General features: G+C 41.2%; 1 protein-coding gene across 1 annotated transcript in view; it reads left to right on the top strand.

Moving 5' to 3' along the window:
• The first annotated feature begins 3,374 nt into the window (after positions 1-3,374).
• Positions 3,375-13,340, top strand: part of LOC114674380 (putative cyclin-Y-like protein 3) — a 38,031-nt gene continuing 28,065 nt past the window's right edge. The window contains 2 exon segments of the mRNA XM_077984764.1: positions 3,375-3,395; positions 10,875-10,975. Of these exon segments, the coding sequence (XP_077840890.1) occupies positions 3,375-3,395; positions 10,875-10,975 (122 nt within the window).

Consider the following 13,340-nt stretch of genomic DNA (forward strand, 5'->3'; position numbering starts at 1 on the left):
TGGAACTACAGGCATGTGCCACCACATCCAGCTAATTTTTTGTATTTTTAGTAGGGACAGGGTTTCACCGTGTTAGTCAGGATGGTCTCGATCTCCTGACCTCATGATCTACCCTCCTCAGCCTCCCAAAGTGCTGGGATTACAGGCATGAGCCACCGCGTCTGGCCTGGTTTTCTTTTATATAAGCCTCTTCGTTTGCTGAAACCATAGATTCTAAGTTGCTCTATCAAAGTGATAATTAGAAAAATGTGATATACTTAGTGCATAAATTTTTTTGTAAATTTTATTATTTTTTGTATTTATTTTTATTATTTTATTATTTTTATTATTTATTGTAAATTTAAGAGTAAATTTTATTACTCTTCTTTGGTTGAATATGTGTGTTATTTTCCAAAAATGTAAATTGAATATATATGTGTTGAATCCATATATGTATTGAAAATATAAGTTGACATCACAGAGTAGACTTAGTTCATGGCAATGCTTTTTCTGAAAGCACCTGGGTCTCTCTAGTTTCTAAAAACCTCACAGGCCACAGGGGAAAGGGCGTTCTTTGGATGCCAGATAATGCATGAAGCATATTTGGTTACAGTAATTTTAGCGTAATTCATTGTAAAGTGATGATCTCTAGGAACTTCCTCACAGTGGAGCAACCTGAAAGCTCCCAGCAGCCAGCAATGAATGAAAGGTGGGGGCGGGGCTGCCAGCAGGGCGGGGCCTAGTGAGCCAGGGGCCTAGGCTCCCACATCACAATGGGGGCGGGGGCGCGTGGAGGGGACTCTGGGCCTGATTGGTTCCTGGGAACCAGGAGGGAGCTCTGGCGGTTGGCAGGGCAACCTTGTTCAGTTGGTGGGAAGCAGTGGAAGGAAGAGGAGCTTCCTATGTGCTCTCTTCGCAATCACAGCTCTCAGGCTTGTTGCATCTAGACCCATTCTAAATAAAGCAAGCAGGTTCCCAAAGGACCCTTGCAGACAAGTCAGCTCAGGGGAGGCGGCAGAGGCGGGGTGCGGGCTGCTAGTGGGGTGCAGTCCCATAGCCAGGGGCTGGCCCTGCCAGCGTGCCGTTTTTGGGAAGAGGTGGTAGTGCTGAGCTCTGCAGACTTGGAAGCAAGGGAAGGCCCAAGCTGCTGGAGAAGAGCGGGGCTACCCCATGGGGAACACGCTGAGCTGTTGCTTGGGCACCAACCCCAGCCCCAGGCAGGGTCTGTCCAGGGGGTCTGCGGAGCTGTACTGCGGCTCTGACATCTATGAGGCGGTGGCAAGCAGAGGTGCAGGCCAAGGCAGAGAGGAGCGGAGGCACAGCAGATGGAACTTGCTGTTCCCCAATGCCAGCCCCAAGCAAAGCCAGCCCCGGGTGCAGTGGACAGAACCGCCCTGCAGCTGTAACATCACGGAGGCGGAGGTGGCACTAGCACCACACCCCCCTGCTGTGGAGCCTGTCCAGTCTGATTTCGGAGCCCAAGAGGGCCATGACCTGCAGCACATCGGCGACCAGGAGATGCCCAAAGGTAAGGAGGCGGCTGATACTGTTTGCCCTCAGGCGCGCCTCTGGCTGCTGCTGACCCAAGGTCCCCACTAGAGGCATCCACAGCCTTGGGCTCCTGCCTTCTGCCTCTAGCCAGCTTTCCTAGGCCCAGAGACCAGGCAAGAGGACTGGCCTTGCTTCGTGCCTGCCCACCCTCTCCCTCATTCTTTTTCCCTGCAGCATCTAGAGGTTTCTCTCCTCCTCCCTGCCCCAGTGCCCAGTTCTGGCCCCTTTCTCATCCCCCCAGGCTGGCGGAAAACTAAGTTTTCAAAATAGAAAATGTATGCTACAGATTTCATTTCTGTAGAGTAAGTGTCTCACAGCTCTTCTCCAACTTTGGTTGGCCTCTTAATTTAAACGTTAGAATAATTAAGCTTCATGAGAGATATGCCTTTGTAACTGGAAAGTACTGCACTCTCGGAATATTCAAAAAATGTGAAAGAATGAACAAAAATAGTATGTGAATGAATTGTACCTTTATACACAAAGCATGCAAGTACTTGTGAATGTTGTTCCTTGTTTGGTGGTGTAAGGTAAGCCTCTCAGTGGTTTTACACACTAGGTGATAGATGGGTAGTGTTGGATGAGAGTCCAAAATAGACTATATCATTCTTTAGGATTACAGCACATTTCCATGTACGTCTCATTTCACTCTGTCTCTACAAAAAAAAAAATGGTCAAAAATTAGCCAGATGTGGTAACTTGCACCAATAGTCTCAGCTGCAAGAGGATCTCTTGAGCCCAGGAGTGTGAGGCTTCAGTGAGCTGTGCTGGCTCCATCGCACCATTGCACCACGCCAGCCTGGGCAACAGAGTGAGACCCTGTCTCTTTAAAAAACTGTTTCTTGCCCAAAATAGCTCTTTGTTTTAACATATTTGACATATTGAGCCGGTGTCTGACAGTAATTGACCACATCCTCACTTGCTGCTTGAGACTTTCCCTGAAATGTACTGGTAATAGCAGCATAGAGGAGGGTGGGCATATTTGATAAGAAGAAGGAGGAGGGCATGTGTATGATTCATCTATAAGTTGCATCAGTTTATTTAGGTGCAAATTTTAAAAAGAAGTCCCAGACACAGCCTGGTTTTATTCCCCATATGTGGAGAACTTCTGTGATTTTTGCATTCTCCAGTAGAATTGGGACATTGTGGCATTTATTTTCTTTACATTTATTACTAAAAACTTTTCTCAAGACTGTTAAAGGTGATTAAAATGCATGTGCAGCTTTAAAAAGAATCTTTTCTACTCATCTAATTATTACATTGCTCCTTCTTCTTCCTGTACAGATTTTGGTTCTGACCATCCAAGGGAAAGCACACTCTTCCTGAGAAAATATCAAATGAGTGGTAAGACAATATTGCTTCTTCCTCCAAGCAAAAAACTACAAACTTTCTGTTTTGTGTATTACAGAAAGTATTTAGAGGAACTCAGATAGCAGTTACAATTTTTTAATGTTTAATATATTTACTTGTCTTATTTTAATATGTGACATAATTTACTTGTCACTGTTCATGGAAACTTGCAGACTTTGTGTTTACACAGTTGGCAACATTTTTATCAATGCAATTAATTGGCCACATGATTTAGTGTAGTAGTCATGGATTTATGCCTTTTTCTTCATAGGTCTTTGCTGTTTTTCCCTTGTTCCAAAGAGTACATTTTGATGATGAGTGATAGGATTTAGGCTACAGCTTGGATTTCACTTGAACAAATCGAAAGAATTTGTTGTTCTAGATTGGATCTGTGCTATTGGCCTCCTTTTTGCACAATGCTCTAACCGCACGAGCCTATCACATCCATGTTCATACTACTCAGAACTTTTTCACTCGAATGTAATGGAAATGTGCACATGGCCTGTGCTGTTTTCCAGGTTAGCCTTAGTGTGTGAAAGTAGTGTAAAGTTTCCACATCCTGCTTGTTTTAGGAAGATAATTAGAACTGTAGGATTTTTCTGCACTACTGCTTATTTTTGTAACATTCTGCTAAATCTTAGTTTATTTTCAAAAAAGCCATACACCATGTTTTTCAGTTAATTTCAACAGTAGGAATAGAAGAAGTGGGGGTTCTATAATAACATCTGAAGGAATGTCGCACAATAAAAAATGGGTTTCTCCCCTGCATTTTCATAGTTTGTGTGGACTTTGCTTGTCTTGAGCTGGTAACTTCCGGTTAGGATTGTTGTATTTCTCAGTTTCTTCCAGAGCCATGGGCTTCTCACACATGGAGTATATGGAAGTGGAAGAAAACCTACCCCATGTCGCCGTCTCTTCAGCAGTGAGAAATGTGTGTCCGTGAGACCAGTTCAACTTCAAAGGAGGAGGCGTTGTAGGGAACAAAGCGTGGCCCAATTCCCCCTTGTAGCTTTTATTCTTCGGACCTGTGTTAGAACAAAATGATTTTGTGTGCTAAGGATGCCGTGTTCAATTAGGTTGACACACTCATTTTAACATTTGAATTTAAGATAGGCTACTTTCCAGTTATGTAAAGACCCATTTGTTTTTTCAGTAACATATTAATAGATGAGCGATAAGTCATTTGGGATACTTGCAGGGATTCTAGTGCATCTGGAGATTGGCTCCTGGTCAGAAACTGGTTCTTAGAGCTGTCAGCTATTAGATCCTGGTGATGAAAGTAAACTGTGTGTAAATGTAGAATCAGAAAACACTACTACTTAGGGGTTCAGATGTACAATAGGTAAATTTTTTATTAGCTGAATTTCTCATCTGTCCTGTATTTTGGCATTTCTGTGAAGGAATACTTGAGACTGGATAATTTACAAAGAAAAGAGGGTTTATTGGCTCACAGTTCTACAGGCTGTACAGAAAGTGTGGTGCTAGCATCTGCTTCTGGCAAGGGCCTCAAGAAGCTAATAATCACTGTGGAAGGTGAAGAAGTCATTTTTCACACGGTGAGAGAAGGAGCAAAAGAGAGTGAGAGGTGCTGCATGCTTTTAAATAAGCAGATCAGGCTGGTGCAGCAGCTCATGCCTGTAACCCCAGTATTTGGGAGGCTGAGGCAGGCAGATCACTTGAGGCTGGAGTCTGAGACCAGCCTGGGCCAACATAGCGAAACCTTGTCTCTACAGAAAATTTAAAAATTAGCCAGGTGTGGTGGTGCATGCCTGCAGCCCTCCTATTCTTGAGCCTAAGGTGAGAGGATTACTTTAGCCCAGGAGGTAAAGGTTGCAGTGAACCATAATCACGCTGCTGTACTCCAGCCTGGGCATCAGAGTGAGACCCTGTCTCAGAACAACAGCAACAACAACAAAAACCCAAGAAGACTATGCATGAATTCAGAGCAGGAACTCACTCATCACCAAGGGGATGACGCTAAGCCATTCATGAGGGATCTGCCCCCATGATCCAAACACTTCCTCACCTCCAACACTGGAGACTACATTTCAACATGAGATTTGCAGGGCACACACGTTGCCTAATTTGTTTTGCCTTTCCTTGTGTACATGGGGATTCTTTCAGTTTTATGTAATAGAATATCTGTTAGGTCAAAAATAAAACTATGTTTTCAGATTTTACCTTATGAGATTAATCATGCTACATTATTTAAATTATAAATTTTGTTGGTAAGAATTTTTTAAAATGGAATTTTGTTGCATTTTCTATAGTGATAATCAGATGATTAGCAACTATGTTTATTCTATGGTATTTTCACCAGAATTGATTTGTTATTTTTTCATTCTTAGTGCAAGAAAAGAGGACCTCTCGCCTATATCATGTAAGTAAGCTTTTGAAAAGTGAAGAAATCATTTGTTTGAATTAAAATTCTGTCAAGATTCCTTAAAAATTTAACAGGGAGCCAGTGCTGTTAGCATGATCCTTTTTTGGTGGATTTTCTAAATCTCTTCTATTTTCCTAAGCATCAGATTTATACAGGAAAGTCATTGGTTTACTGTGCCCATTTTTAAGGGTATGTGATATTTAAGTTACATAATTTGGTTGTGATATAAAGATCTGCCTTAAATATTTAATCTTTTGGCTGGACACGGTGTCTCACGCCTATAATCCGAGCACCTTGGCAGGCCGAGGCTGGTGGATCACGAGGTCAGGAGTTCAAGACCAGCCTGGCCAAGATGGTGAAACCCCGCCTCTACTAAAAATACAAAGATTAGCCAAGTGTGGTGGTGCATGCCTGTAATCCCAGCTACTTGGGAGGCTGAGGCAAAAGGATTGCTTGAACCCAGGATATGGAGGTTTCAATGAGCTGAGATTGTGCTACTGCACTCCAGCCTGGGTGACAGAGTGAGACTCTGTCTCAAAAAAAATTAATCCTTTTAAATCAAATCAAATAAAAAATAGCTGAGTCCATTTTTCTTCAACACTTTCTGCTGACTTCTTGTCATAGCAGGTGAAAGCGTAACTTCCTCACTCCACTGTAACCTTATTTACCTCCCTGTTTCTTTCTCCCACCTCTAACACATTTTTTATTAAATAATTAATTGGTATTTACATGATTATGACTAAGCACATATTATTCACTGCTGAGTCATAGAGTATTCTGACTGTGCCTCATCTTTGTACATGCTTCATTCTTTCTCTTAAATTTAAGCACTTCTGCACTTCCCCCAGATAACCCCCTTTTTCCTAGCCCGTGATAGCTCATAAAGCCAAATGCGACCATTAGACCCCAACTGGCCTCCTTGTTTTCACATCCTTCATTATTTTGTGCGTGGAATTCATTTTCTGAATATGTTCCTTTTCCGTTTTTAAAAAACAGCTTTTCTTCCCCAAGTGTTGTAACATTTGTTACATGCCTATCAAAAAATAATATTTTACCTACTAAAACATATGTTCCATGTTTTTTCTTGAAGTGACTTTCCTTGGCCTCTGGTTATCCTCCTCCAGGATAGTCTATGTTTCCCTAGGCTGTCCTGGGCCTGCTTGCCCAGAAGCCCTCTTCAAACTCTTCTGCGACTCATGTTGGATCCCTGAGTCCTAGACTGTGCCTTGCCCTCTGTCTTGTGTTACTTCCCAGTGATGCTGGAGCACAGTTTCCGAGGAAAGGCTCATGGACACACATATATAGAATTCTAGCCTCTCTCAAAACCCCTCCTTTGTTATAGAGTATAAAATTCTAGAGTGAAAACTAAATTTCATGGCTCAGAAGACAATTTTCTATTGTGTTTTCATTATACTGTTCTTGAAACTGTTACCATTGTGTGGTACATCATACGTAACCAATTTTTACATTTCTCAAGCTTTTTTGGACCTTCTCTATCCCTGGCATTCTGAAATTGTATAATAAAGCCTGGAGGGGACATTTTATTGTGGCCACTAAGTGTGCAGACTATCTCTTTTAGAGAATTTTCCTACTTTCTCTGTTTTATTATTATTATTATTTTAGTATTCTTATGATTCAGATGTTGGGCCTCCTAGTCCAGTATTTCTGTATTGATCTTTAATTTCTTCCCCTCCTATTTTCCAATTTGTCTTTTGTTCTGCTTCTTAGAGATTCTTTGACTTTCTTCACTAACTGTTCTATTGATTTTTTTTAACTCCTTAAGGACATTTTAAGATTTTTTAAAATAGTTTTGCTCCTGAATTTTTACTGGTCCCGGGAATTCCTTTCTCCTATTGTTTTGATCTCTCATTGGAGGCTTCTCTCAAATGTGTGGTGGTCTTTGACTTTCTCTAATTGGAAGCAGGACCTTTGTTCCCCGAGGGGTCTCACTGTGGGGATTTGGAAGTCGAGCCAGCTTTTCATTTGGGGGACATCAGTGTATTATGTGAGGGTATGATGTTTCAGTTTTCTTCCAAGAAGGGTCTCCCAATTTTCTGCCTTGGCAGTGCAAGCCTGGCTGCTGGCTTTCCAGAAGCAGGTTTGGGAAGGAAGGTGCAGTTTCACTTTGTGTGTGCAATTTGTTCCCATTTCCCAGGTTTTAGTCCTGGGAATAAAAGCTCTGAGCCCAGATATCCTCAGGTATAATATATCCAGATAATACACATCCAAATTCCTTATGAGAGGAGAGGTGGACTTATGGCTCTAAGCACAGATTTACAGTTGACCTTGCTGGCTTCTGTTGTATGTTTCACCCTACCTTCCCAGGTACCATGTGCCTCTGAGTTTGGAGCCTGGGTTGTGTTCTTTAAAACAAACAATATTGCTTGTTTCTGTTCAAGTCACTCCCTGTGAGCTCCAAAGTTGTGCTTCCATGTCAGTTGCCACTCCTCTGTCTGCTTTTCACCTTGCAGCATTGACTCAGAATCATCTGCCGTCAATCCTGTCTCCTGGTCCTGTGTATAATGTTTATTTTATGACGAATGCTAATGAGATTTCAGAAAGAAGAGAAAATAAATTTCTCGTCAATACATCATATTTAATCCAAATTTAGAACCTATATATAAGTGTAAATCTAAGTTTAAATTTGACACAATTATGACATTAATTCAGACAATTTCTGCTTATACCTATAATAAGCATATTACACTTTTCCACTCAGGCCTTGTGTAAGAATTCTATCCAAACTCCATACATGCCATGTGGTCCCATTGCTGTGCAGCATAGATGGAGCTGTTTTTGTTAGTGCACAAAGTGTTAGAAATTTTTAAGTTAGCTAAAAGTCATTAATTATTTAAAAAATACCTGAAACATGTCTTGTATAAAAGTGGGGAGAAAAAAGTGATCTTGAGAGCCACCATGTCGGTGGCTCATACCTGTAATCCCAGCACTTTGGGGGATCACTTGAGGCCAGGAGTTTGAGAGCAGCCTGGCCGATATGGTGAAACCCTGTCTCTACTAAAAATACAAAAATTAGCCTGGCATGGTGGCACATGCCTATAATTTCAGCTACACGGGAGGCCGAGGAAGGAGAATTGCTTGAACGTGGGAGGCAGAGGTTGCAGTGAGCTGAGATCAGGCCACTGCACTCCAGCCTAGGAAACAGAGCAAGACTTCCTCTCAAAAAACTCCACAATTCAATATACGTTCATTGTAAGAAATGTTAAATAGAAGAAAATGTGGACCTATATCACCTAAAGCTATACCAATTAGTTTGTGTTTTGATGTATTATTTTGCTCTTCTTTTTATTCTCATAAATGGATTTTTTCTCAGAATTGAGTTTTGTTATCATGTAGTATTATGCTCTGTTATCCCTAATAGTAGTGACCTTAAGGGATACCTTCTTTCACTTTGAATAGAAGTATCTGAATGAGTCCATTTTCATTTTTCATGCTATATTTGTTTTTTGAGACAATCGAAGTATATTCATTGACACAAATACACTGTTAATATAAAGTATATACATTAATAGAGTAGCTTAAGAGACACAAGAGTTTAGCTAGAGTTAAAACATTTCTACCTTGAAGGAGAATTTGGTCCTTCAAATAGTAATATTGCTCAAAAACATCTGGAATTTTTGTTAAGAAATAAGTGAATTTATAGTAAGAAGCATCTGAAACAAGCAAAATGGTGTTAGACTGTATGGATATTTCTGATTATTGGCTACAGGCAGTTTTCAAATGCTGTGTACTTTTATAAACAACCACTAGATCTTCTCCCTACCCTGTCTTTCACGTACCTGGGGGAGACCCTGACGGAAGAGGGTGATAACATGATGCAGACAAGCATATCCCACCAGGAGGGAAGAAGGCTCATCTGAGGTTTTTTTTTTTAAGTTAAAATAATAGGTATTTTGTGGTTTTAAATAATGCTGTTGATCTTTTCAACTATTTGGTGCCTGGGATTTGGTTACTGGCATTATTATTAAGAGAGTTTTATTTTTTAATTTTTTTACTTTTTAGATGGAGTCTTGCTCTGTTGCCCAGGCTGGAGTGCAGTGGTATGATCTAGGGTCACTGCTACCCTGCCTCCCGGGTGCAAGCAATTCTCTGCCTCAACCTCCTGTGTAGCTGGGATTGCAGGCACGCCCACCACCATGCCTGGCTCATTTTTGTATTTTTAGTAGAGACGGGATTTCATCATCTTGGCCAGGCTAGTTTTGAACTCTGGACCTCATGGTCCACACGCCTCAGCCTCCCAAAGTCCTGGGATTACAGGAGTGAGCCACCATGCCTGGCCAAGAAATGCATTTTCTTAACATAGATGAGGCAGTTTCCATATTGACTATTGCACTCTTGACAAGTGAATAGATACTTTTAAAGTGTTTTAGAGATAGTTTATTTTCTAGAAGGCTCAAAAGATTCACTGTCATCTCTCTGATAGCACTGCAGATAAATTTTCATTGATTTGTAACTGTAGGAAGATTTACCTTCCAAATTGTAACTGATTTAAATAATTTGCCAAGCACTTATTGAACGCCTTAATTTCTCCCACATTCTGTGCTCAGCAGCTGCAGGTAGGAGAGGAAGGGCTCTCCCTCCCCTGGAGAGGCTTACTTTCTCACCAGGGGGATACTCTGCAGACAATTGCTATCAAGTAACACACGGTGCATTAGACCGACGAGTACACAAAATTGGAAATATTTTGTGGTGTGGCTGCTGGCAGAGGGATCCCAGAAGGCAGAGGAGGTGAAGCCTGCTGGGGCAAGGGGGAAAGAAATTGGCATTCTGGGCAGAGAGCAGCATGAGTGAGGCAGGACAGTGCCATGATGTGTGTCAAATAACTTACAGAATAAAATTAATCAACTTTTGAAATGAATGCAAAGTATTCTCTGAAGTTCTCATTCGAGTAATGTAACAGCAGTCTTATGTAAACATGAAGTGAAAGTTAAATTCTCAAAGTTTTTTCCATCATATGATTTTTAGATGTGAGAGCATCTTAAAGCAGTATTTTTTCTATCTTCCGCCAAGGAAGCAGGCCCAGAGAAATCTATGGCCACTGACTTGTTTGGTCACTAGCCGCCCTGGGACACAGAGTCTCTGACTCTAAAACGCTGGTTCCATCACACTGTCTCTTGAATGAGTGACTTAGGATTAGTAATTTAGTGAATGTAGTATGAGGTCTTTATTTACTGCACTAAAAATGCTCCTGTGCCAGTATTATTTAATGTACGACATTTCATTGTAGTTAATGAATAAAAGAAATAGAAAATAGCTGCTTTTTACTGCATAATAGAAAAAAAAGCAGGAAATCTTATTTTAAACTTTTCACATTATTTGTAAAGGGAATTCATAATGGAGGCTTTCCAGATTTGATGATTGGTATCATAACAAGGGCAGAATTTCATAACCCAGTCCTCAAACATCATCTGCAGAAGTTACGCACCTCCAATGAGTGTCCCATAGAGCTGCTCATGATACCACACTCAGGCAGGTCACAGGACATAAAAAATACCTTAATGCTTTATTGTTTGACATTTTTACTAAGGTAAAAAGCCCATACTTTTGTAGGTTCAGCCTGCTGTAAACATTTTCCTCTATCTTCCTTCTCCTTCAGATACCTCCATGGCATCTTGATAGAAAATACAGCTCATGTTCCACCATATTGCTAGATAACAGCACAGTCAGCAAACCTGATCTTAGACACACACTGGAAAGGTGAGTACGATGAGGTTGCCGAGGGCTGAGTGACAAACCCCCATATGCTAAAAGCATCCCGGCCATCCTCTATCATTTCAGCCATTTGGTTGCCCTTTTCAGCAAGCAGTTTAAGAAACTGATTTCAATGATATATGGATTTCCAGGACCTAAATATGAATTTTCTGTTTCTCTTTTAATCTTAGACACTGTGTGGTAGAAGAGAAAGCCAGTTACCAAAGAATCAACCCCAGAAAATCCATAGCTATTCATTTGATGCATTTATGTTATGACAGTGTTGAACGCAATGGGAAGGAGAGGTGCCTTTTATTGGATGTTTCTGGGAAAAATTATTAGTTCTTTATGGGCTACAGGCCTAAGACCATGGGTGCTACTTTGGAAACTACTCTTGGAAGAAGGAACGGCTTGTCCTCCAGTGGTGCACAGTGTATCTGCATTTAACTGTTCCCATGATGCATGAGCACTTCATAGACCACAATCAGACATGTCTTTTCAAAGCACCCTCGAACGAAGGGTTCGAGTTTATTTAAAAAACCACAACAAAGCCCAGTTCCATTGGATGTGTCCAAGGAACATTATTAACATCTCCTTAGATTATGAGTGTTGATTTTTGGGAAAACAGTTTGAGAGGTACTCCCTTAGAATATTAATGTCCTTATCCCTAGCAAATTTCCTGTCTATAACCATGACTAGCTTACAAGCTTAATTTTGTTTCCACTGTACTACCTTTTTAAGCTAATTTGTCAGTAACTTCTACTTTAATTATAAATGGTAAATTTACGCTCATAATAATATCACTTTTCTCTCTCATGTATAACAATTATTGAGATCAAATTGTGTTTCAGCAGGAACTGGACTCCACCAATGTCTAAAGTCCTGAACTTTGGCCTCTATGGCCAAAACATCACTTAATGTTTGTATTCAGCCTTAAGTAAAAACCCACTCTGTTTTGGCTAGAGTCCCTGGTTTCTTCTGATTTCAAAAGATTCTGATGTTTCAGTATGCCATTCAAAAGGAGTTTTAAGCTTCACCTTGCTCAAACAAGTAGAGGTTCTGCTTTTTCTTCCAGCATAGCCTAATTCCTACAAGTGTTTTTAAAATAGAATTTTCTTTTCTTTTTTAGAGACAGGGTTTTGCTGTGTTGACCAGGCTGGTTTCAAACTCCTGGGCTCAAGCAATCCACCCAACTCAGCCTCCCAAAGTCCTATGATTACAGGCATGAGCTACCACGCCTGACCTAGAAGTCTATTTTTGAAGTACAGTTAGTTTTAATTTGCTCTCAAATTTTAGAAGGGATCATTTGGTATATTTACTTTTGATGAAATAAAGGTTTACTAAGCAAATTAATACAGCAAATTGGCTTATTCGAAAGATTTTGAAGAATTTTTTTTTTTTTTTTTTTGAGGCGGAGTCTCGCTCTGTCACCCGGGCTGGAGTGCAGTGGCCGGATCTCAGCTCACTGCAAGCTCCGCCTCCCGGGTTCACGCCATTCTCCTGCCTCAGCCTCCCGAGTAGCTGGGACTACAGGCGCCCGCCACCTCGCCCAGCTAGCTTTTTTTGTATTTTTTAGTAGAGACGGGGTTTCACCGTGTTAGCCAGGATGGTCTCGATCTCCTGACCTTGTGATCCGCCCGTCTCAGCCTCCCAAAGTGCTGGGATTACAGGCTTGAGCCACCGCGCCCGGCTGAAGAATGTTTTTCATGGTTACTAGTCCATTGTTCTCAAAGGGATGATTGGGCCATATTAGAATCATGTATACCTGTTTCTTCAAAAGATGTGTCTGCAAACACATGCGTCTTCCCAGCTCCACATCTCCTCCATCTCTGGGCACTCACAAGCCTTTTAGAAAAATGCTTAAGTATGTGAGGCATCATTATATGAATAAAAGCATCCCAGATGATTCTGACCTTAACCCTAACTCAGTCATTCCCAAACTTTGTTGCACATTGGAATCACCTGGGGAACTTTACCAACAACCCTGATGCCCGAATCATGTCCAACGCCAACTAAATCACAATGTCTCCAGCTGGTGGTGAGGCTGTTTTTAAAGCTCCTTGGGTGATCCAGTGTGCAGCAAACATGGGGGCCACTGGTTCCTTTGCATGGAGGAGTGATGGTTCTAACGTATAAATTACACGTTTTCCCTGTCATTTGCTGTTCTTTCTACCCATAGAGCCTTTCTTCTGTGTGAGTCATTTCTATGTATGTGTGTATATGCTTCAATTGAAACCATACCATAGGATTTTGTGAACACCTGCAGTTCACAAAAACACTATGTGGGGACCTTGGGCAAATCAGTTTGAAGCCTTAGTTCTCTTATTTGTAAAATGGGTGATAATTCATGGAGTGTCATGTAAGGTTCAGT

The sequence above is a fragment of the Macaca mulatta genome, chromosome 20 (assembly GCF_049350105.2).
Source record: "Macaca mulatta isolate MMU2019108-1 chromosome 20, T2T-MMU8v2.0, whole genome shotgun sequence".
Taxonomy (NCBI): Eukaryota; Metazoa; Chordata; class Mammalia; order Primates; family Cercopithecidae; genus Macaca; species Macaca mulatta.